The sequence below is a fragment of the Homalodisca vitripennis genome, chromosome 1 (genome assembly GCF_021130785.1).
Source record: "Homalodisca vitripennis isolate AUS2020 chromosome 1, UT_GWSS_2.1, whole genome shotgun sequence".
Classification (NCBI taxonomy): Eukaryota; Metazoa; Arthropoda; class Insecta; order Hemiptera; family Cicadellidae; genus Homalodisca; species Homalodisca vitripennis.
The window spans coordinates 62,918,598-62,944,378 of NC_060207.1; the positions used below are offsets into that span (position 1 = coordinate 62,918,598).

Here is a 25,781-nt window from a genome sequence, read left to right on the forward strand (position 1 = left end):
TCAGTTTACTGATATGCTTCGATGATACTCGGTCAAATTCCATAGTAGGATGTGCAACATCATCCTTTCTACATATACAACTCACTTTTTTATAAGTATAAATGTAGTTTCATGCAACATTTAAAGCATGAAAGCTCGATAAAGCTTTTATCGAGATATTTTACCACATGATACATTCATATTTTTATTCATTGAGTTAAGTTTCATGCCAGTGTACCAATAATAACAGTTCAAGTGAGGTATAGGGAGGGTATTATACAGCAAGAGTGCGCTGAAATTAGATCTTGTCATGTGTTAATATATCGCATTAAAATCTCATATGATTTTACTCTTGTTAGAAATTTATTTATTCTGCTATTTCTCATCGTTGCCATGATGGTTTTTCATAAAGCAATGAAAAAATATTTGCTAACGCTCAATTAAATTCCATAGACTTGCACCTTATCGAACTCAGTGTTGCTAACATATAAATGAAGTTTCGTACAAACTTTCAAGTATTTAGGTCAGTTCATTTTCGAGATACCGAGCGGAGAGACAGACAGACATACAGAAATGAACATTTTCTAGCCCTACGAATGGTAGGCTCCGCCAAAGCTCAGCCAAACCTCGTGTATTTTAGACGATTCAAAAAGTATGGAGTTTATCTCAAAGGAATTAGAAAGCCATTAGACAAATCATATTACAATTATTGTAAATGTTATAGACTATTCATACTACCCACAGGAGTTTCCCTTAGTGCGACACTTTCGTCTAAGCCGTATTTAAACAAAAAAATCGAAGAATATAAATATGCAGGGTTGTCCCCTGGAACGGTAACATTTGTAAACTCTCCATATTGTTTTCTGTACAACAATTACACTTCATTCCAATATAATTCTAATATAATCCATGAGGACTAATTTTGCCAAAAGTAATAATTTTGTAAAATTGTGACTTGCTCTGTTTTCTTTTTCATAAAGGAATTTATGAAACCATCATGAAAATGTCTGAAAATATTATCAAAGAAGTAATTTTGAGTAACCGATCCACTTTATTCCTGGGCGCCGTTCACAGATTACTCGAGCAGAATTTTTATAGAAAGCCCAGTGCTCCTTGCTTTAACAACGCAGGGGTTTTTATGATGATGGCAAACTTTGGTTTCAAACAATTTTTCCATCACATATTTGGATCTACTTTAATTTTGCTGTCATAAAACCTAAATCCGTTAATTTTTTGGCTTTGGCTATCTATACATTAGTATCTAAAGTAGTAATCAATGTACCTATATTCAAATTCAAACAAATATTAAAAAAAAAAACTAAGTAACAAACTTTCAAATGAGAGATTAACATAAAGACGTTGATATTAAGACGGCCCAAGCATTTTGTCTAATTGTGTTGAATTACTTCTGTGCTTAATTTGTGCTCATAACCCAACACATTATTTCTAAGTTATTTGAGCGCTCTAGAATTTATACTAACATAAATTTAAACAGTTGCTTTAAAACACGTGGATTTTTTAGTCGATAGGTCAACAATTTCTGAAAGTGGATTTCCGATTTCCCAGGTATTTGGTGTGTTCCAAAACTCCCCCTCCCCCCACCATCGTTATGGGAGCCTCCTCCGACAATTGTGTGTCCAGCACTGTGAGACAGTAGGGTTTTATTGACGCTCAAGATCCGGTATGAATTATCAGAGAGGAAAATATACTCTGTCCTTCTAATAAAAACATGTCTATTAAAGGACACTCAAGATGGTTGTTTTGTACATATAGTAAAGTTATTTAACATCGTGTTATTTATAACCAATCATTATCACCATCACTCAAGTATGTTACAGCGTTTTTACATGGTCACCTTCACATCCATTATACGACATTAGTAGATTCGTTTTCGTTTATACAGCTTGTGTACAAAGTTAAATTCATGTTATGAGTTATAGTTAACAAACATACTATCTTACATTTTAGATCATTTATTAATTATCTTAAGAACGTTAAATTTATTACTATAAACATATAATTCTTGAGCCGGAATAAAAATGTACATAGTATATACATGCCTTTGGGCAGTGAAAACCTAACATTTCTGTCCGTAAACAGTCTTTTAAAATATGTAGTGAATCTAAAAATGGATTTCTCTGCCTCGTCTTACAAAAAGCTCTTATACAAAAATCTACAGTATATGTAAGTTTTATTGGTACTGCTAGTAAACTTAAATTATAATCGTTTTATTACAAAAAAGTCCATCCATTTCACGTATGATTTAAAGTAGATGTTTAGATTTGGGGTTTCATATAGCAAATGTTTGTAGTTGGAATAAAGATAAGCTTGAAAATGATGGCTGCAGAAGATTCGAGTAAACTGCTAGCCGAAAGTATTTCTACCCATGCTTACCCAGTCTAAGTCTGCTAATAAGTAGGTCATTTAGCATTGTAGCCTCATTAACTCCAGTTGACTCCGAGGCCTACGTCTACAAAATTAGACTTGCCCTTGCCAGCCTTAAGCTGTATGCTTATTGCCTAGCCTACACTTCATATTTCGTCATTAATCTGTTCAAGGCGTGCAATCAACGTGTGTGTGCGAGCTTGAGTTTTGTTCGTAAGTACACAATTGATATACGAAATTACTATACATGTGTAAAATGTATATTCTATATAAAGCGAAACTTGTTGTGGTCATTATTGATAGTCTATATAAACACAAATCTTAAACTGATGAATATAATTTCATTTGTGTCACCTTTCTCCTTTGAACTGACGATAGCAAAATTCAATAACACTAGTTATAAAACAGGATTGCAAACGCAAAGCGAAATATCATAAGCAGATGCGAGTGGGGTAATTACGGAACGTCACTCCTACAGGAAAGTGAAACGTCTTGTTGCAAGAGGTGGGATTTTACGAGGAGGTTCTGAGAAATATAGCTACTAGTTATGGTCGACCTCATCTGTTTTGGTCGTGCCAGACGGTCCAAACATGAATTGAGCTGATTTTAATATTTTAAATGAGTTTTTGTGTGTATGAACCAATTCAAAGCCAAGCCATTATTAAGGACCAGACAGATCCTTCTTACAATCGTGTCGTTGTCTATCCGTAAGTGCGATAACTCCTGTAGGTCTCGGGACTTGGTACAACTGTAAATTCCTCCTAGTCCAAGGAATAACTATTGATTTTTGGAGTCAAAGGGGTAAAATTAAAGATAAAAATGTAATTATAACGTTTTATATAGGTCTTATGAATAGCAATGACGGCAACATTGATAAGAAAACGGAATACAAATATTTGACATTTTTTAGTTTCCAACCGATGTGATAAGGTTTACTTTGTTGGGTTTGATTGGAAAGACTTTCGTTACGTTATGTCGGATCCTTTGATACTTCGTGGTAATCTGTTTATTTTCCATTGATCTCCTTATTATATAGATAATTGTTATTCATCAGTCTTGAACAAATAAATCTGCTGCTATTTGTGTTTAATAGTTATGTGTTCACGCTCAGGTTGTTCACGTTTAGAAAAAAATAACAATGCCAACTATTTTTTTATTTTCAATTTTCTGTGAAATTAGATTTTAGTTTCATCGGAAATAATACACAACATTAATAACTAAACTATTTTTCTGAACACGTGAGCGCCTTCTATGTACGCAATATTATAAATGCGCGAAATATACTTTTCACTTGAAGATAACATTACATAATGCTGACGAATATTAGGACACAGATCCTTCTTGAAATCGCGTCGTTGCTGGCCGTCCGTCTGTTAGACAACTCTGATTTCTGTCAAGGTCGTAGAGACTTGGTCCAAGGAAGAACTCATTGAATCAGGGGCCAAAAGATCAAAGGGCAGCGAAGTAACGATAAAATTGTAACGTTTTACTTATGAATAATCATGATCACAACAAGGAAATCACAGAATAAACAAATTAGTAAACAAACAAAGTATACATTAAATCATGTGAAATCATACGAAATTTTCAGTACGTTGCCAACACATGTGATGGATTTACTTTGTTGGATTAGTTAGTTTCACATAAAGATGAAACATTTTAGTTTAACCTGCAATATCTTTACGTACTGTAAGATCCTATTGTATAGATTTACTATACTTTTCAACGTCACGTATTGACAAACTCGTCTTGCCTTTCGACCTAGAGTACAGTTAACCTAACAACTTTTCAAAGTCTAACATTTTACAAGCATACTTGCAAAAGACAAAATGAGAGTAACTCAGGTCTGCAAAGTTAAAGCTGTTTCGTTATTTTCATGAAATTTACATACATAAAAAACAAAAATGTGTGTGTGTTGTGTGTGTGTTTTTTTTTATTATTTTGGGGTAGTGAAACCGAAGAAAATATTGAACAAATTCCAGGACAGCAGGATGTGGAACAACAAAGTAGTTTTTGCAATTTTTGTTATATTTTATTGATGAAGCTATATGTAAAACAGCGTTTCCAAAAGATGGCGAATGCTTGGTCACAAAGTTTTTGGGTGTCTCTTACAGTTTTCATTATTATGTTCAATCTTACAGTTTCCAAATAAAATCATACTGATGACATCCCGGTTTCATGACGTGTATGACAGAGTGGTACACATGTAGTACAGAATCATCGTCATCGATATTATCGTTCCGTATCTTGTAACGGATAAAGTGTACTTATGATTATGGCAACACTGCACTCGTTACTAATGACGTCAGAGACTGCGCTGTTATCAGTCACTATTGCTCTCTCAGGTTATCGCTGATAACTGTGAAGGCAAATTAAATCCAATTACGTAATTATCAGAAACTTCTTATAAATAGAAAATTTCCAAGTAATACAAGACGAGACGTGTCCCTTGTAGTGGTTCTGCTTTTGTAATGCATCATCATAGATTGTAATGACAGACTATTTGTCTTGAGCTTATCATCTTGGTATGATAATGTGAGGATGGTAGGCTATTTATTATTTGCGTTGGGGCGTCTTATTGGCCTTCCCCTCCTGCCATTTTCTAAATATGTATCTTCTTAAATCTACTACTACCCAACTTGATGTTATAGGTTATTTAAGAGCAATTATATTTACTATCTATGCGTATTTTCTCCCGTGAAACTCTGAACGTTCTAATTCTTGAATGGCCTTAAATCTATAGGAAAGTTGATAAAGGTGTAGATAACATTGTACAAGCTACTGTGTGGTCCACTTTATTTTAAAGAAGCTAGAAATGTATGGAATTTTACATAGAACAAATATTTACACTATCCAAATCAGTATGTTACAACATATTATTACTTCATTATTAGTCCTAATTATTTAAAATTAATTCAAAAATGTAAATCTGTTTTTCCCTTCATTAAGCAGAGAATTAGAGGACTTCCCCATTGTTTTCAATTTAAAACAAAAACAATACTCGAGATGTAAATGTGTTTGATAGCACATTGCCAAATAATCTGCTATTAATCTATTTGTTTGTAATAACGTTATAAGGAAAATATTTGGTTTTTGTCCATCAACCTACACAGGCCAAACGTGTGTTTCTGCCTTTAACATTAATGACACCTTTAGTTTTGGTTTCTGGAGAATATTTTGTAGTTCATTGCATGCTAAATTGCAGTTATGAAGCATAAAAGCTTTTAGTTAAGAATTAAATTGCCTTAATGTGCAATAATTTAAGGAAATAACCCATGCCAGTAAACAGGTGAAATATATTTGGAATCTGGGCACTGTTTATGGTGTCAACACTGTTCAGGGTAATCAGCACATACGCCATACATTACAATACTGATTTACATGTGTACTTCCATGTGTAATCCTATAGTTGAACTAATATCTGGTTAGTTTCAGTGTACGCCTTCCCTTCCATCGCGTTTTACTCTTACTTAATTTTTGAATTGTACATCAAAATTGGTTATAACTTGTAGACGTAGCTTATTTTAATGTATCTTAAGCTGTTATAATGTGGATAGATAGCGAAGGGTATTTACATTTGCTAAAATAAGATGCTTCTACGGTTCGTGATCATAGACCATAGAAAGAAATTGTTCTTTGGTCTGTGTTGCTAATCGTGTGCTACAGCTATACTTTTTATCCATGGCTACAACCTGAACTCTACACTAAGGGAGATATTTGGTTGTCAGCTGAGAAGTCTGTTATGTAACGAAAGAAATCTGTAAGCATTATAACTTATAGTCTTTTTAGAACTAAATAATACAGCATACCTGTATATCAGAGACAGCGGATCAAGTCCGCCGAATTGCAACATTTACTTAGATTAATTGCATGATCGAAAACAAATAACTTACGTCATGAAATAAAACCATTGTACTACAATACAATTAAATTCAGAATTTTGTCAGTACTTTCAAAATATAGGTTCTTTGAATTTTAATGTGTAGCATACAAATAGTTCAAAATACTACAAAATAAGCGGAGTTCAAAATAAAATTTAACTGTTTATTGTACAGTAGAACCTCGGTTAACCGAGCCTCGCTTAACCGAGACTCCGGGTTAACCGAGGCCGTCCTCGGACGATTTTTTTTATTTAAAAAAGCAAAAGAAAACACGCACAAACTACGTACAGTAATGAGAGCGTTTGGGTGCTCCTTTTATCGCAATACGCACGCTAGCCTGCAATGCGTTTTTAAAACTACTGTACAGTAAATTGTTGGCAACTGTTGTGTTTCCTCGGCCAAATATTTGCGTAGCTTAGCGCTTATCTTTGCCGAATGCATACGGCACTGTCACCCGACACCGCTCGCCAGAGCAGCTGCAGGTGTTGTAACCCGACACCGCTCGCCGCCGGACCAATGCGAACTGTTTCAATGCCGAGACGCGACCTGAGCCACTCGCTCTCCCCACCACCCCGATTCGACTCCGTAGCTTATTGCGCATCTAGTGGGCTGTCCTGGTGTACAGCTTCAGCTCGGATGTGTTCGTGCATCATCGGTCTGCCCGAAGACGCCATTTCGTCTCAGTGGCCAGTCCTTTGTTTACTTTTACAAGTCAAGTGTCTATCACTGTTTTTTTATTGTGTGTTTAAGTGCAGTTACAGTAGGTGTAAATGAGTGCTAAACGCAAACGTGTCGTTGTGTCCTTAGAGACTAAACTAAATGCGATTCGTCGTCTGGGACAATGGTGAGTCAATAAGAACAGTCGCTAAAGACTTGGGTGTTGGTGAGGTTACCGTCGGAGATTGGAGGAGGAAGAGGGCTGAGTTAGAAAAATGGGGTGCTCAGAGCTTAAATTCCAATTGCAATTCAGAGAGAAAAACGTTTAAAAAGTGTGAGTATGAAAAAACTTCCGAGGCTTTATTCTTATGGTTTTCGGAAATGAGAGCAAGGGGAAGTCCAATAAGTGGGCCTATTTTTGCAGGCAAAAGCGCTAGATTTCCATAAATCTTTTGGCGATGGCGATGAACCTTTTACCGCTAGTTCCGGGTGGTTTAATGCGATGGAAGAACCGTTATGGAGTGCGGCAACTTAATATATCTGGGGAAAAACTTTCAGGTAATGAAACTGATGTGGACAGTTTTTGAAGAAAAAATAAGAAAAAATTGATTTTGAGTGAGGGTCTTACATCCGATCAAATATTCAACTGTGATGAGACAGGCCTTAACTTCAGAATGTTGCCCTCAAAAACTTTAGCCAGTCAGCAGGAAACATCAGCTCCTGGGTATAAGAAATCTAAAGATCGAGTTACAGTTTTAGGATGTGCCCAATGCTGCAGGAAGTTTGAAACTCAAACCAGTTGTAATAGGCAAGTATTAAAAAGCCACGTGCTTTTAAAAATACTAATGTGGACACATTTCCCAGCACATACACAAACCAGAAAAACGCATGGATGGACTCGCGGATTTTCAAACAATGGTTTTTTGAGGAATTCGTTCCAGTCGTTGAAGCTTTCTTGGAGAACAAAAACTCCCTCGCAAGGCCCTTCTTATTCTTGACAACGCTTCGTCCCATCCAGATGCTGATGAGCTAGTCAGCGATGGCATTAGAGCCTTATTTTGCCTCCAAACGTTACTGCCCTCATCCAGCCTCTAGACCAGGGAGTTCTAGAAACTTTTAAGCGAAACTACAAAAAAGAGGCTGCTTAGAAATCTACTGGAGAAGCTAGAGGACGGGCTGGGTGTCACTGATGCTCTCAAGTTAATCACAATGAAAGATGTTGTCTACTGGGTGTCAGAAGCTTGGGATAACGTTTAGGGAGGACACTATAAGAAGGTCATGGCGCAAACTTTTCGGAATTGAAAAGGCAAGCCGCCAAGAGACAGCTGCTCCTGAAAACCAGCCAAGAGCATGTCCTCCTGAAAATGAAGAGCTTGTGAATCTTTGTAACCACCTTCCAGTGGCTGAGCCCATCAGTGCAGAGGACATCAGTGAATGGATCAATGGAGATGAGGATCAGGCCCTAACTGATGACGTGATTATCCAGATGCTCAACCAACCAGAAGATGATGACAAGTAAGTTTTGATTTTTTTATTTATGCAAAATTTTAACATAAAAACATAATCCAACATCAATTTTTTAACACAACTACAGTATATTTGTTACACTTTAGTTAAATGTTGCCCATTCATCAATCCAAAAACTAATTTCATACCAATTCCAACTGCTGCCTTTTGATTGCGTTACGGTTACGTAAAACAAAAGTTTTTTTTACAGCGATGAACCTGATGGGGGCGACTGAGAAAATATCACATACAGAAGGTCTAAGAACGATCGAGGGAGCATGGCATACATTGAACAACAAGAAAACCGCAACAAACAAACGATTTAGTTTGGCTGCGACGTGGCGCGCAAACAGGGCGGCTAGCCTAAGATCCTCTAATCTAAGTCAAAAAAACAATAACTGATTTCTTTGGGAAAAAAGATTAGCTTACTTTGTTTATTTTTGTACAATGTACAGTAAATTAATTTTCATTTCTTTGATTTAATTTTGTAAACAGGAATACTGTACTGTAACTAAACTTCTGTACATTGTGTAGCCTATATCATACGTATTCAGTTTGTGCAATAAATTGAGTGTTATATTAAAACAGTGTTTAGTATTGTGAGTGTTACCGTTTCCTCTCACGTTTTATTGCGTACTAATAACATTTCTTGTACTAATAAACTAAAACAACAGTTCAGTTAATAACTTTTGTTCATGTTTTAGTATATCTTGAGCTATTTTTAGCCCCGGTAACGATTTTTAGGTTACGTTCCGTGTTATCCGAGGTTCGCCGTATCCGAGGTACCCTCGGTCCCAATTACCTCGGTTAACCGAGGTTCTACTGTATAAACTTACATTTAAAAGACAATAACATTGTTCACATTATGTGAATTAACTGTTAAAATAATTCATTTATAATATTTATTAATAATATATATATTATTCGCTGTAATATTTCACACTATGCCATGATGTAAGATTTGACGTTTTTACATTGGTGAAAATTACCACAGAACTTCTTTAAGCACCAAGTCTAAAAAATTTTCGCCTTTCTAAAAAAAATATCAAAACACTGTTATCGTTCTAAAACAATGAAGTTTATGTATTTAGGCTGAATACATCACTGAAACTACCTGTTTGATGAAACGTAAGATTTCAAAAGTGTAATATAAATTGAAATGGAAATAATTCGTAATGTCACTGTTTTAGAAGAGTTTGCTTTTGCCAAGCCTTAATTACTCTATGAAACACAGAAATTGGCACAACTACTAAGAATTTTAAAAAATTATTCCCAAACATTATTCCTCACAGTCCGCCGAATTGATTTTGTTGTCGTTACATCCACCCATTATCCTTCCAAAAAATACTAATACAACAAAATAATCTATATATATAAAAATATATATATAAATATATATATATCTATATATATATAACATTTTATATATATATATATATATACACGCGCGTGCGCGCACACACGCACACATTTATTTATTCTTTAAATTTGTATGAATAGCAATAGCATAATTTAATTTCAATAAACATTGAATCACAAAAAGTACTCCGACGGAACTCGATTCCGAATTTTTCACTTGCCGGGTGAGTGCGTTATCATTACAATACAGAGCCCTTACTTTTTAAGATTCAATTATTTTGTGTTTGATCGTTTCTACCGCGTATGTGTTGAAATAACCAAACTAACGTATGATCGGGAGACCAAATAGACGTAAGTAAGGGCTCTGTGATGTAGTGGTAGTGCACTTACCACATAGTCAAGAAATGACAATACTATACTAATGGTAATGTGATAGCTGGAAAATACGCTAAGTCAAAATGCAGTTAGGGTGCCCAGACTGCTATCTCATTATGAAGTTGTTTACTGTATATCTTTGGCTAGGTCACGTAATCCAAATCCTGCCACAATATTTACGGTTAACAGTCCCATATAAAGATTAGTTCTTTGAAATAAACAGTTTTTCTCCAAGCGTTTGAGGCCCTGTACACTCGCGTTTTGTATAAGTAGGTGTTTGAGGTTAGGCGTAGCCTGTGGATTTCCGGAGGAGTGAGATGGCTAGCGCGAGAGGTCAGAAGTTTATCAGACTATCTTAGAACTGCTTCGGTTATGGAGTCGGTGATTTAATTTTTACGACACTAGTAAATCAAAACTAGATTTTCCTTATTAATAATATGTGTTGAGAATGAGTTGTATTCACTAAAACCCTTAAATTTATTCCAGATCTGACCGTAATATTGGTGTTAGTTTGTTGAGAGAAACTAATATTTTCAGGCAGCATAAAAATTCGTACGCCTTAAAATCGTGCGACCACCGACGGGCGTTCCCCAAAAAGACTACGATGAAGATACGTCAATGCCAACTTTGAAGTCATATGGAATTACTATTATAATGCAATCAATACAACGTTCAAGAATACTATTTGTTTTTCTACGCGATGTTTCATAATTGGTTCATGAGATTCTCTTATTTTACAGACACAGATCACGTTAACACCACCCCCATGTATGGAGTGCATATCACTTCCTTTTTGTTTACTTGCAGATACATCTGGGGTCGGTGACGCAACTGTTGAAACTATTTAACTATCGACAAATAGAGCTTATTTAAGGAGTGCCACGGTTGCATCTCTTATCTTAACGATTATTGCTGTTTTTATGCGACGCGACTCGTGCATGACCATGGAGGCTTCTCCATATATGAGCCAAGATTATATAGTAGTTTCATTTAAAGTAGCTAACCTGGCTCAAAGCAGTGTTCATCACCTTATCGCAGAGTTATCTTATCTTGGCGGCACTCTCTACTGCCAGGTGAATATTTTATCAACAATATTATCCCTGTAAACTCCTCAAGATCGTATGGAGCAGAGCTACACTATATATGTACAGCAAAATCCGTACTAATCTACCATATGCCGTACCATCAGGGCAATTGAAGGTTATGTTGAGCAAAACTCAACTCGAGACCACTAGTCCACTTCTTCGACCTGTTGGTTTTAGCATAAAAACTGTACCATGAATGAAGACTTATGAATAATGGCTGGATCCACGTGAACTAAATCACAGTTCCCAAGAAGACTTCTCCTCTTCAAACTTTTGGATGGAATATTTTAACTTTTGGAGAAGATTTGTTTTCTAGTACCAAGAGAGAAGGCAACTAAAAATTTCCGAATACATAACACTAGAATACCATGATAGAGAGATAACCATAATCTGAATTCACCACTTTGGCAACTTGAATCCTATCAGCGTATAATGTCTCATCTGTAGCCTTGCAACGTCCATGAAAATGATGAAAACGTATGAACTGTCGTTATTGTGTTTTTAATACAACTCTTGTTAATGAATTTAATCAAATCCCTCTATTTTTACCTATTTTATACTGTAATACCGAAGTGTGTTTGTTTCTTATATTACGATTGTTTTTGAAACTCGAATTATGTGGATACAGTTACGTTGATCTGACTCGTTTTCTTTATTAACGTACATTTATTTTGTTGTCGCCATACACTTACTATGGCTCTGACTTTGTGCTACGTGTATTTAATGTTCCTCATTTCCTAGTTATACGAGAGTCACTCTGAAAGTTATTAAATATGTGAAGAGGGCTTACCAAACGTTTGGCACTTTTAAAGGCGGATTTTCCACTCGTTGAAATTACCTAAATACTCCATATTGGAAAGTTGTTATAATATTTACGAATCTTGTCATCAATTTCGTCTTCCGGAGAAAAGTGACGACCGCGCAAATGTTTTGTTTTCTGATTGAAGTACAATCAGAGTTCTCACATAGAGAGATCGGTTGATTAAGGGTCGTATTCCATATTTTTATGACATTTTCGGCCAACAGTTTTTCCAACATTGTAAGAATAGGAATTGTTGTGGTGCAAAATTAAACCCTTAATACTTAAGTCATTGTTGAATGTACAACTTGCTATGACAGCCCTTTGTCCACCCAGCTTTCATCATTCCTGTGCTCCTGAAGAAAATAGTGTACATTACTTTTTTCACCGATTGGTATTCTTTACTATGCGGGGGAAGGCTCGTGTTCAAACACCTATATGCGACTGACTCTCCTCGAGTTGAAACGTCATAAACGTTTCATCACCAGCGACAATATGGGAAATAATCCGATGATCATCATTATTAATCAGTTGAAGAGTCTACTGGCTGATTCTGACACAGCTCAGTTTCTTGCTCATTTGTCAAATTGTGAGGTATTCATTCAAAAACAATTTTCCTGACTGAATCTGAATTTTACAAAAGTTTGTTGATGTGAATTAAGGTCCCTTAGAAATTTTGAATACCACCTAAAACAGTAGCACGGATTAATGCTTCAGTACCAAAGGCAATTTTGAGGTATTCGACGCACTCCTCTTGAGACAAACTGACTTTAAAACCGTATAAAGTCACAGCCGGAAAGATGCTCTCTCAATAACTCCATGACTACGAAATTGATTTTTCCGAACATACGGCACAAATACCCAAACCCAAGATGCTATCAGATAATCTTTTTTTTAAATAGGCTCACCGCAAATACGAAATTCTGCACCTCAACTGCAGTTAGTCACTCTGTTGACGCACACTTGAAGCAGCGAGATAGCTGCGTGTCTTCCGCCAATTAGTACCATTGTGGCCCGGTAATACGATCTCAACATAGCTGCACCAATTGTAGGCTAATAATTGACGTCATTCGACACTCACGCTGTCCGGTGAATATAGACAGCCTCATCGCGTGTACCAGTGGCCCCGAGGCCCGCCCGCTACAGTCTACAAACGTTGCTCCAGCCCTAGGCGAGCTCAATGTCTTCCATGTATCAATTCATTAATTTTGAAAGATTTTTCGTTGGATGAGCGTTAATGAAGCCTATCACTCAAGGATCTGACAATATATATCTTCTGTATGCTCTTCTATCCGCATGTATCTTGAAAGCTAATCGACGTATAGACTTGAAATCTTACAATCAAGCTTCATTTCTATATCGGCAACCTCGAGTTCGATGACGGTAAATAATTCCCTCATAAGAACTCAGGGGGATATCTCGAGGACGAACTTGTTGTGAACTTGACAGCTTGCACGAAATTTCATTTCCACATAAATGATAACGTTTGATGATGATGATGTTTGTCTCTTCATGCGATGTGGGTGAGCATTGGCAAAGTCTAACTTTCCGCATGATGTCTCGAGAGGCCTGAAGAGTTAAAATTTTGTATATTTTGCAGCTAATCAGGGAGATAGTAAAGGTCTTCTTCTGTCTGTGTTCTGTAGGATATCTTGAGAACGAAATGGGTTACAGACTTGAAATTTTGTTTGAATCTTAATTTTTGCATAGGTGAGGTGGAGTTCCATTATAGTTCGTCGATGGGATTCGGCTGAGCATTACTAAAGCAATGCGTAGTATATCACTCAGTGTAATATTTGGAGCATGAATTGACCTCTGACTTGAGTTTTGCATGGAGCTTCATTTCTATGTACAAAATCGAGTTGGGTCATGGGCATATCTCCCATGTGATTCGGCTTAGCTTCAGCCAAACCTGACTTTCCATAGGATTGTATCTGAAAAATGGATTGAGCTATAGACTTTAAACTTGCAATGAAACTTCTGTGATGCCTGTTACGCATCAGGCAATCTTGCATATTCCTACCCTGTGTATAAGAGCATCGGAAAGTGTCTAAATATTGATCGAAGGAAATATATATAAGAAAATAGAGAGAATGCCTGAACTTGTGCGTCTAAAGGAAATATAGATATGAGGAAACAGAGGGAATTCCTGAACTTGTGCGTCTAATTTATAGGGCGTACAAGTAATCAAATTTAGACTATAGTGTCCTTAAAAAAAAAAAAAAAAAAAACGTATTCTTACAAAATAAGAGAACCTTTCAACTTGAAAACATTAATTGTTCTTTAAAAGGAACTACGCTAATTGATCAATTATTTCCCAATTACGAGGTTCTTAGTACCTCCTTGTAGTATTGGTAATTGTAGGTTCTTCAGCACCGTGTCAAGAAGACATTCCCTTAAATTCTTATAACAGCAACATCACGACCGTCACCTTACATTCCCACCACTGCAGCATGACCTATTTGTCTTACATTCCCACCTAGTTTTATTTTAAATTTCTTCCAACTCAGAAAGCAGTTTTCTCAAAATGGTACAAATTTAGTAGCCTAGTAAACAATTTTATTCGATTTTTATCTTTTGACTAACGCCAAATAAACTTTTATTAATATAGTAATATTATTTATTATTATATTATTTAATTAATAATATTTGTGGACAGCTTAAATTATTGTCTGTTTTAATTACGAATTTATCTTGGAAATATGATTTTAACATTTCAGATTATTTTTATAGTAAGCAATGAATTCCTCCGTGCAAAATATCTAAACTCCCGTTTTGGAAATTTTTATTGAAATATAGTAACAGCTTCTAAAACACTGCGTGTTATATACATTTCAGCTTCTGGAGGACGGTTGCTACCCATGAATGCGCTTTTGAATTTTGTATAGAGCATTATCACGTATTATTAGCCTGCAGAATGTATAAATTTTGTATTGTAAGCTTTTTTACAATCTGAAATGCACAGTAATATGCTAACAATGCAGAAAATGTATAAGTAATAAACGCAGACTCAGCTTGTACGACACAAATACCATATTAGTGTGTTTATGTATCGGGGTGAGTCAGCAGACTGCAATGTCTTGCAGGATCGGCTCTTGATATATCTATGAGAAACGTCCAGTAAGACCTTTGCTGCCTATGACATCACCCTTGTTGCTGATTCTTGCAGGCCTGCGCCGTCACCGTCCAGTTACTGTACACGACGCGATTTTATGTGACGATGTTTTTTTTCGGGTTTATTGGACATCTATGTAATTTGGCAAACGACGAGGAATTGTAGACATCAGTCAAGTATCAAATGAGATTATTGGTGTTACAACACATTCTCATGAGACCGTGTACGGGCCTTCCAAAATATAATTAAGAAATGAGTGTATTGGAAATAATGAATCCACACTAAAACAGTGTGTCAATGTCCAACCAGCTAATTTATATTTGAAATTATTCACAATTACGTTTTACTAAACATGCCCTACTGTAAAAATAGACAGTAACACCCTATCTTCATTGTTAGCCTACATCACATATTGCAGGTTCGAAAACATTCAAAATTCCGATAAATATTCGGAATGTAGATGGAAAACTTTGTAACATTTTCAAACAACAATAGAAAGTCCAATAATTGTTATGATTAACTAAGGCTACTTTATACAGCTAAATGCTGCAGCTAAAATTATAAGCATATCAATCTCATTCTCTAAACAAATTCTTATTTGCTAAACCCTTTGTGTGATGTAATGATCCCCAATAATTAAAACCAAAAGAATTGTCCAAGGTTTTCACTTCCTTGCAGTCTATATTTGACTTATCTCCTGGTACTAAACATATACTGAAAATCAGTTTAAATCACTGTTTAAAGTGTATTATTTTATTATAGCAGCTTATAAGTACAGTATTGTTGTAGTAGACTATGTTCCCGTGGTGACCTCGGATCCTGAGGCCTGCCCGTGGGGAGAGTTATTTCCACCTGAATGTTACCAACAACACGGTAAACACACTCCAAGAACTCGGAGTCCTGATCCTGCCGGTGGCGGGCCGTAGCGAAATATCCGGCCTCGCGTGAAGGACAGCCCAACATTTCACCCAATAGTCCGAAATCGGGTGTTATTGTTGTGGGGTCGATAGTTAATCATACGCCAAGGTTCGGTTATTTTCTACTCTCCTGTGCGATGTTATGTCTATTTTTTTAATTAAAAGTGGCATTCCCTGTAATTATGGCATATCATTAAAGAATTACTATAGTAAATTCATTTCCAAAACTAGTCAAACTATATATTCCCAAAATAAAGTAAATAAAGCTAGAATTAATATAAAAACTATATTTATGCTGGACTAAGATAACATTATAATACCAATGTTATTGAACCAATCATAGCCTCAATAATAAATTCAAAACTTCGTCTTTTCAAAACTAATATTTATGAAAATATTAATTTTAATTAAGGTTTTTTTTGGTTTTTGTTGCTGGTTGGTAGCTTTATTTGTTTATTTTTATTTTTAATAAGATGCCCACATTTCAGCATCGAAAATAGTGTAATCAGTTTCTTAAATCTAGAGTTAAATCCCACAAATAACATGAAACTACATATTTAACATATTACTTCATATTATCCACTGGATGACTCACGATTATAAGAAATTTTGTATTTATTAGGTCTTATTGATTATATATACTGTTGGTCGTGTTGGTCGGTGATCGTTTGCCCGGGCATAGTGTGGCTTGCAATTATTATGTCACCGGGATATGCCCAAAGCCTTTAAGTTCTGTGGTGACCAGTATGAGAATTCCCCACTGCCATGACTCATCTGTTTTGCTACAGAAGATTATATAGCGTATTAAGAGTGGGGGCCATGAGCCAGCCTCTTCCACAACTTTAGAGAAAAATAATAAAATCTTCTGCATTAAGGTTATATTTTGTATTAATAACTTTAGTACTGAATAAAATAATACAAGTAATTGTAATTTAATATGTTATTCCATCTGTCTTAAAGTAGGGATGGAAACCCTCAACCCACCACTGTGGTGAGATTGAGGAGTCGGGAGTGTTCTTTGTCGAAATGTAATACTTGGAAGCAAACTTGTTCTGATTTAGACTGTGCTTTAGTTATTTGGTCAAAACATCTTTATTTGATTTTTAACACTCTGAACTCTGTGAAATATAGGATGGTGGGTTTGGACACCCTCCACATTGTGGATAGACCACTGACAACTACCATTGGTTGAAACTGTTCAAAATATTAACTACCAGTAGTATCACTGTCAATAGAAGTTGAAACCCTTAGCCTTCTCGTAAAGTCTTGCTACAGTTTCTGAAGGATCTAGGACTGGAAGAAGTTCTGTAAATATTTCCTGAGGCAGAGATTAGAAGCCTGGGTTGTATTTGAAAGTACTGGGCCAGGTGAAATGGATTACACAATCCAACTAAACTATATAGCGTGTGTCAAATGTCATTATATGGAGTCTCAAATGAAATCCTTTAAACTTTGCCAAAAACATGATCAGACTCATCATGACAGATTTATTTTGGAAGTTCTAATACATAATCTGTTTTTGTCGAAGAAAAATTATGATTTAAAAAGATAATGTTTAATTCATAACCTAAAACACCCTAAAACACTTTTGATTTAAAAACACACATTGTTCATGTAAAGACAATTTCATTGTAATTCTTTATTGGTGGTGTTTATTTTAAAATTTAAAACTATAGTTGGTAAGCTATTAACAAAATTTACTGTAATTCAGATTCTTATAGTGTTTTGATCTTGATATGTCTATGTTTATTAATGTGCACTTAATATATTTATTCAATTAAATTTATAGATGTTATGTTCCACTGCATTAAGTATTGCATTTTATACTTCAAAATATAGGACTAAAACGGGCAAATTAATAGGATATTAGGTCAAAATATACCAAACATGTATTGACATCACTTTGCATTCCATATTTTAACTTATTTTTCATAGGGTATATTCTTAAACTGTAGTGTTAATTTTTTAAATTTTAAAATATTGATAATGAGGTATGAAGAATAAAATAAAAGTTAGCAAATATACCTATATTAACATCTTTTCTTATAGAGCAGCAAAAAGATTTCAGTTAACCAACAATAAAATAATAGACAAACAATTTCTAACAAGATGTAGTGTGATCGTGTACAACAATTGTCGGTGAATCACTAACTGGACCATAAATTATCACTATATCCAAGTTTCATGGCTTACTAATATTGGTAAAATGACATCACACCACAAAAGACAGTATAACATAACAATTTGTGTAGGAAACATTCCACATACAAGTATAGTTAAACATTCTTAGTTTACCACATTATTTTACCAACTCTGCCCAAGATAAATAACTAAGATTAGAAGTCTAAGTCTTAGATAAGAATGTGCGTGTAATTATTCCTCTGGAGTGTTAAAATATTCCTCAAAATGGTGATACATTACGCACACTGTGCTTGGGGTCCAGAAAAGGCCACTCTGCTGTTGCCAGAACTGAAACTGTGGGAATAATGGAGTACCTATGAGAAATTTACAAAGGCACTTTAAATGTGCTTTGTTCTGAACTTAAAAACAACAATTGTTTTAATATAGTTTTTTAATATTAACTAGGGCAGGTAATGATTTTCAGTGGCATGATTAAATTATTTTATCATCCTGTATGTTCCATGAACATGTTCTCTACTATACAGAGATTGTCAACTAGGAGCTATACAAGAGCTTGTTTACTTTGCTCTGCAAAGCTAATAAGGATGTTATTATTCTTGATTAACATCAGGCAGTTGATGATTTGAATCACAGACTGAGAGTGGCAGTGATTTCAACAGTCCTATCCTTATCTTGTTGTGTTGATCATATTTGTCTGAAACCACTTTAGGACATCTTACATTGATTTAATTTACTTTTTAGATCCAATGCATTTATTTGGCAATGAAGAAAGTTTAGTTTTTTGAGAAACTGCTTTTGTAAATTGATGTCATGTGAAAATGTTCTCATCAATGAAAGTATTTTTTTTACTTAAAAATTCCTAATACTTCTAATTTATTATAAACCTTTTAGTGAAACAATATAATTATTTCTTTAAATATCCCAATGTAATGTGTATACTTCTCTTAAAATGCACTGTATTTCAAAAGATTGGAAACTTGAATTGATTGAGCAACTATTAGTTGAACAATTGACCAGACAAGTTCAAAATACACATTAAGCTTTTCAAACATTTAACATGGTGGCATGGTGCATCTATGATCTCAGTAATTAGAATTTTGAGTCAATATGATAAATGGTGATGGAAACTAAGAAAACAGAAGAAAAATTATAATCAATAGTATTGTCCAGTTCATGGAGGAAATTTGCAATATAAGTTTTCTGATAACAATTAGTAGTCACTCTATTGGAATAATGCAGAAAGCAGTCATAAGAGTGGTATTTTTACTGGGAGGTAGGTTTTTTTAATAGGTGAGAGTCCCCTTATCTCTTCATTGTATTAACATTTTTTCCAATTGATTAAAAACTTAGGATGTGCCTTCATGTAATCATTGACACACTTTACAATTAAAAACCAATAGTGGTTTCAGTTTATACAGTACACAGTAAATGTAATTATAGTTTAACAACGGAATCTGAGTGTGGATTAATATTTGAAAGAACAGGTCATGAGGAAAGAGATGACGGTAAGCTAGCTGGAATGATGACTGTTCCTGAGTATGGTTTCATGTTAAGGACCATGTGAACTTGAGGGAAAGCTGAAGTCAAATACAGTGCAAGTACAGTAGAGTAGTTCTACCTCAAATTATGGTTCGTGTGTTGATGTTACACTTTACACTATATTATTTGTTGTTGTGTTGCCTACACCTGTAATGCATGACCTCTGACGATTCTCTGTGTTCACTCACGCATGTGTATGACAATTGGCTATCACCACTTCCACATCTAAGCAGTGAAACTGAACTATCTGGCTAGAAATTGCCAAAATATTATACTTCCATTTGTATCAGTAATATTGCAAAAGTTGCTATAAAACTCCTAAAAGAAAGTAATAAGAATGTTTTATTTTAAAAAAATTGATTTTGTATCATCAAGTCATAGTAGATAAGTCAAGAATGTGAAACTTGAATACATTTTGGTAACTATAAAAACTGTTCAAACAAAATTCATGTCATCCATTTTCAATATATTTATCTCAATCAAATCTTTCTCAAGACTGCTTGCAAAATATTTGTGTTCACATTTTCGTAATACGTTTGTTCTAACAGATACTTTTATGATACAACGGCACTTGTCCTATAAGTAATTAAAAACCAATATGAGCTGAAATAGGAATCTGATTTGAGACAAAACATTGTAATACAGGTGAACAGTCGAAAGAAACATTGCTACAGCATCATAAAACCCATATATAATTTAATACATGTGGAAGTTATTAAGTTGGCAATTTCTGAGCACACAAAGTTTCTCTGACTAATTGGAAGCTCTGAGTGCAGCAGCTATGTACAGGGCAGCTATGTTTGGTTGCAGACGCAGGGGTGGGAGCGGGGGCAGCACATTGGTTAGAGCCCGCCAGAACGTTGAAACTCTCGAGCACCAAACCCAGGCCAACGTCTTGCTTGCTTTTAAGTATGCTCGCATGTCTTCTATCTTTCTTTCTACTCCTTATCTCTGGGTTTTGTGTTTGTGTTTTTGTAATCTTTTGTTTGCATGTTTGTGTTATGTCTGACCAGGTTATTATTAGTCTGTTCTTTTCTGTTCATAATTTAGGACTATTTGTACCATTGAAAATTTTAATTTAGTTATCTTGAAATTTGAAACAATCCAGGTTTTTGTTCAGGTACTTACTGTTTACCTAAAAGTGCCTGATTTGATTGAGATATATACTTACGCTTTTCACAGGATCAGTATAATTAAATTATTGAGTTCCGTTATCTTTACCCATATTTTACTTTCACAACACCAATTTACCTACCAATGAGAGCAAACTAAACATAAATTACACTTAATTTTCCTGACAAGCTAGAAATTGTTGCAAAATTGCTAAACAAATGAAAATAATTGTTGGTTTTGAGATAAAATCCTAATCGGAATTTGAAAAAATATTTTATAATACATAAATATATTAAAATACATAAACAAACCTATTTGTTTTAAATGCAGGTTTGATTTATAATACAGGATTTTTTTAAAATGATTTCACACTGTTCCATTGAAGAAGAGGAAGAAAATAGTAGTTTTAATATTTTAGTTCATTATTTAATTTTATTGAATTAATTCATCATAATTTAAATTTAGCTAGCTTACTGATGTTCGCAATAGCATTAAAGACAAAAAGCAATTTCTGTTCTATTTCTTTAACTGGAACAGGTTTTAATGACAAATTTGATTATATGTTTGTTATTGTATTGACAATTTTTTGAGTTATTTATATTTTAAGTCACTTTATTTTTTTAATAACGTTTAGGACCAACAAACAATAGAAGCATTTTGTATTTAGTATTTGTCTGTATTGGATGATTTAACCGTATTTAATAATAATTTATGGAATAGGAATGTAAAAAGTTGTTAGACATCTCTTCTCACTTTAACTGAAAACCTTATGTGGCAAACAGGGTCTGTTATGATTGTGTAAAATACGAAAAAAAACTCCTAAATATTAGAAAATACATTTTTTATAATTTTTATGAATTTTTCCTAAAAAGTATTCAGAAGAAATATACAATAGAAAACAATACAATATAAAGGTCGATTGGCCATAATATTTCAAATATTAACAAAAGTTAGAAACACATAAGCCTTTTCTTTTGCTCGTACCTATCATTACAGATCAGACTAAAAAGTGATTTATTGTATTACATTGACCATGCATAGCTTGCAGAGATTTTATTGTATGGATAAGGTGCTACATCGACTATATACAACTTTAAAGTAACCTGTAACAAAATGTACACATGTTCAAAGCAGTATTGCCAATAATTGATGCCATTTTATTTGTATAATATCTATTTAAACTATCTAGCTATAACTTGTATATTATGTAACACAATAATAAATATATAAATCCAATTTAAGAAACTATGAAAGTTAGTCCTATTTTTATACATACTTTTACATCACAACCTCCGAAAGAGCATATCATAATTCCTTTCTTTCTTTAATTAATGAAGACGTTTTAGGAGAAGGGATCAAGGGGGGTTAGGGAGTGTCAACGGTTAATTATTGTTACACCCGAGTAACTATAGTTGTTAACCCTTACAACTCCTGTGTCGATCCTATAGGCAGACTGAACATTACTAAAACTATCACAATATTGTTTTAGCAGTGCAAAGGGACTAAGCATTCTGTTATTTAAAAACTGTAATTGATTATTAATAACGGGCAAATGAAAAATAATGAAAAAGTACAGTTTTTATTTCCTTGAAAATTCAGTTTCATTAGTCACTAAATTTGATTTTTTAGGTATTGTCATGTTAATACTTTTTATCATTACAATTAAAATCAATCATAAAAATACAAAATCCATATCTTTAGAAATAAATCATTTCCTTTATCTATCAAAAGTGTTTAGTGCTGATTGGAGAATTTTGTTCCTGTTTACTTGTTTCCCAAATCTGCAAAACTGTTATTGTAGGGTAAAATGGTCTTCATAGTAAAAAAAGATTTTGTTTGATTTTCACTTACTGTTTCAATAAACTTGATAATTATTACATGAACAAGTTAGTATTCACTCTCTTGAAGCTATTAACATTATAGTATACATTTTTCCAAAACATTATTAAAAAATAATTCATATTCATAAGGGTTTTAACATAAAAGTTGAAGAATGTTTAAAATTGTTCTTGTTGTTTGGGTAGAGTATTATGTAATTCGTTATTTTTAAATATTATAAAATACAGCTAGACATTTATGAGTGTATAAAACAAACCATGTGAAATGAACAATATTTATTTAGGTCAAATATTTTATTTAAAGCAACAATAATTAAATCCCAGACGTCATAGTGGGGATAGCCACTAGGTCCTGTCAGTAATAGTTCTAGGCCTAGTCATCAGATTCTGCTGTGAACTGTTTCAAACTATCAACAGGAGTTCATATAATTGTACGAGATTTTATAAGTCACACCCTGTACTATAACTCTCTTTTTCCATTACCCCATTCCACATATTATTAAAAATGGTACCCTTCCAGTAAAAAATAATATCTATGAAATGTATGTACTGTACATAATGTGTAATAAAGGTGGCAACTTTTATATTCAAAATCCTGTAGTGTATATTTTTTGGCTGTCAAATGTCATAAGATGAATTGATTGAAAGACATTTCACTTTAAAAGATGAACTACACATAAAAAAAGAGAACTAGCCTCTCCCTTGAAAAATATAATTTAAAATAAAATGTTTACTAGAAGGTAAATTGACTGTTTCAATAAATTCATATTTTCATAGATTGCTTCATTATAAATCATAGTTAACTGTCAATTTTATTCAGTACTTATGAATGAAATGAAAGATTATAGTTTTAATACAGCTTAGCATTTAAAATTATAAATATAGGGAGTCAACTAAATATTTACTATATTTGTGCAAACTTATGTTATGTGTCAAGATTTTAACAGTGTTGAAGAAGCAGGAAGCAATTAAAGTATTAACTGCAAAAGTTAAGTATAAAATGTGTTAGTAAACGAATAGTCGCAGTTTAAATACAAGATTTAACATTATGTTCACTAAAAAAAATTATTTTAGAAAGTTTGAGTGGTTTTAAAAGCCGCACAAAACAAGTAAAATGATAACACAATTTTTTATTTCTCTCTCAAGTTGTCAGAACTGTCACTGTCAGCCGGCTGTCGGCACAATAGGCATTCCGAGAGGTGACCAGGATGTTTATGTGTTCTGCTCTGTGTACTGCTCTGTCAGTCACCAAGTGTCAAATCAGCAAGTTCTTATCAGTGTCTGGTCTGAGCTTCACTGTTCCTTCAGTCAGTCAGTCTAACATGGAGATCGAAGATGTTATGGTTGCTCTTTTTCTTTGTGTATTAACAATATATTTGGTACCAATTATTATTGCTTATTTCCAGTTCAAGAAATGGTATGTTCCTTATACTTTGTAATAATTCTATAATAATGCTTTGGATATGAAATAATGTTGAAGATTTTTGGGTTATTAGAGTCCCTTAATGGTTGGCTTTGTGTGATTGTAACATACTAAGTTCAATAACAATACATATTATTTATGCAAAAGAAGAGCGATTAAGAAAAATGTTATTTACATAAAGCAACAAATATAAGTATTGACATTGCTTTATGTAAATAACATTTATAAATCGCTATATAATATATATAATTCATTACATGACAAATAACATATAGTGCAAATCAATTCAATTACAAACTAAGTGTTATAAAATAATGTTATGGAAGATAGTCTGTTGAATGATTGTACTTATAATTTAGCTGTATTTTAAAATGTCGAATTCAATAGCTAACTGCTTAATCTAACTGCAAATGATTGCTGTATTGGAGTCTTTACAATGTTGCAATAGTAATTTAGAAGTTACATTTTGTAGAATATAGGGTTACCTCCGAAAAAACAAGCGGTTTGTAAAATAGGACTCTGATGGTTAAAAAAAAAAAACTGGCTGTTCTAGTGACCATCTTGATTTTTGTTCTACAATAGCATTCTTCAAACATTTTACTTGCTTATTTTTGTTTGTAGGGTTATGCAAGATGTCTCATTACTCTTGATTTGCCCGTTATTGAACATAAAAAACTTCAAAGTCCTATTCTATTAAAACGTTTAATTGCATATTCAAAGAACTATTCAAATGTGTACATGTATAGTCTTTCCTTTACAAGACATCTTATAAATAATGTACAACAACATAAAATAATTAAAAAGTAATGTTCAATTTTTAAAAATCTCAACATTTTTCTTATGTAACAAAACTCGAGATTGTTTCTAGCTTGTTGGCCAATAAAGTTCAAGTGGTGAATAGTGGTTTCAAATTCCAACTACAAGTACACTCTAGCTTACTTTCTTGGTTTTGAGACATATTTCCTCTTAAAGAGCTTTAATCCTTATAACATTGTTTCCTATTTACAGTACTTGTACAGCAGTTTTTGTCTACAAGAGGTTTAATCATTAAACTTGTATAATACTTGCATACTTCATTTCTTGAATACTTTTCTTCCAGATTCTAAGATTTCCACTTCTAAGATTTGTTCCAAATTCAATTGTAACTCATCAACTATGAAATTTTAATTTTTGAGCATTTATTGAATGTATTATTAATACCGGTATACTCAGTGATGTAAATTTTATGCTCACTACAGGGATCTTGTATACAGGGTGTCCCATGAGGAACCCGACAAACTTCTCAGGTGGTTTCCTCTTAACAAAACAATGAAAAAAGTTCGTATAAACATAAGTCCAGAAACGCTTTGTTAGCGAGGCATGACTAGGCAAGATTTTATCAGATTTTATAGGAAAGGACGGAAATAACGAACTGATGTTTTTATGGCGTAAAGATAGTTGTTAAATTTATTGGATTATTCATTGAAGAAGGAACTGTTTTTATTGGAAAAACTATGTTATATAAAAGGAAACTCACAATTGTCCAATAATTTTAATTTTCTATAAAGCACTCCAACGTTTCTATAAAAGATTTAGTTCCAAAATTTAAAATTACCACAATCTTTCATATAAGATGTCATGAATTAATTTCTTATGAAAATTATTTATTGAACATTTTTAGATCATCAA

The 25,781-nt window shown here is 33.7% G+C and overlaps 1 protein-coding gene across 7 annotated transcripts in view; it reads left to right on the forward strand.

Moving 5' to 3' along the window:
- LOC124362982 overlaps window positions 1-25,781 on the forward strand; it is a 93,785-nt gene that overhangs the window by 58,012 nt on the left and 9,992 nt on the right. For 3 of the 7 annotated variants that reach the window (XM_046817943.1, XM_046817912.1, XM_046817933.1), the window contains exon 2: window positions 20,550-20,648. The exons of the other annotated variants lie outside the window; for them this stretch is intronic. In XM_046817943.1, coding sequence (XP_046673899.1) covers window positions 20,550-20,648 — 99 coding nt within the window. The remainder of the gene's footprint in view (window positions 1-20,549; window positions 20,649-25,781) is intronic. 7 annotated transcript variants of the gene reach the window in all.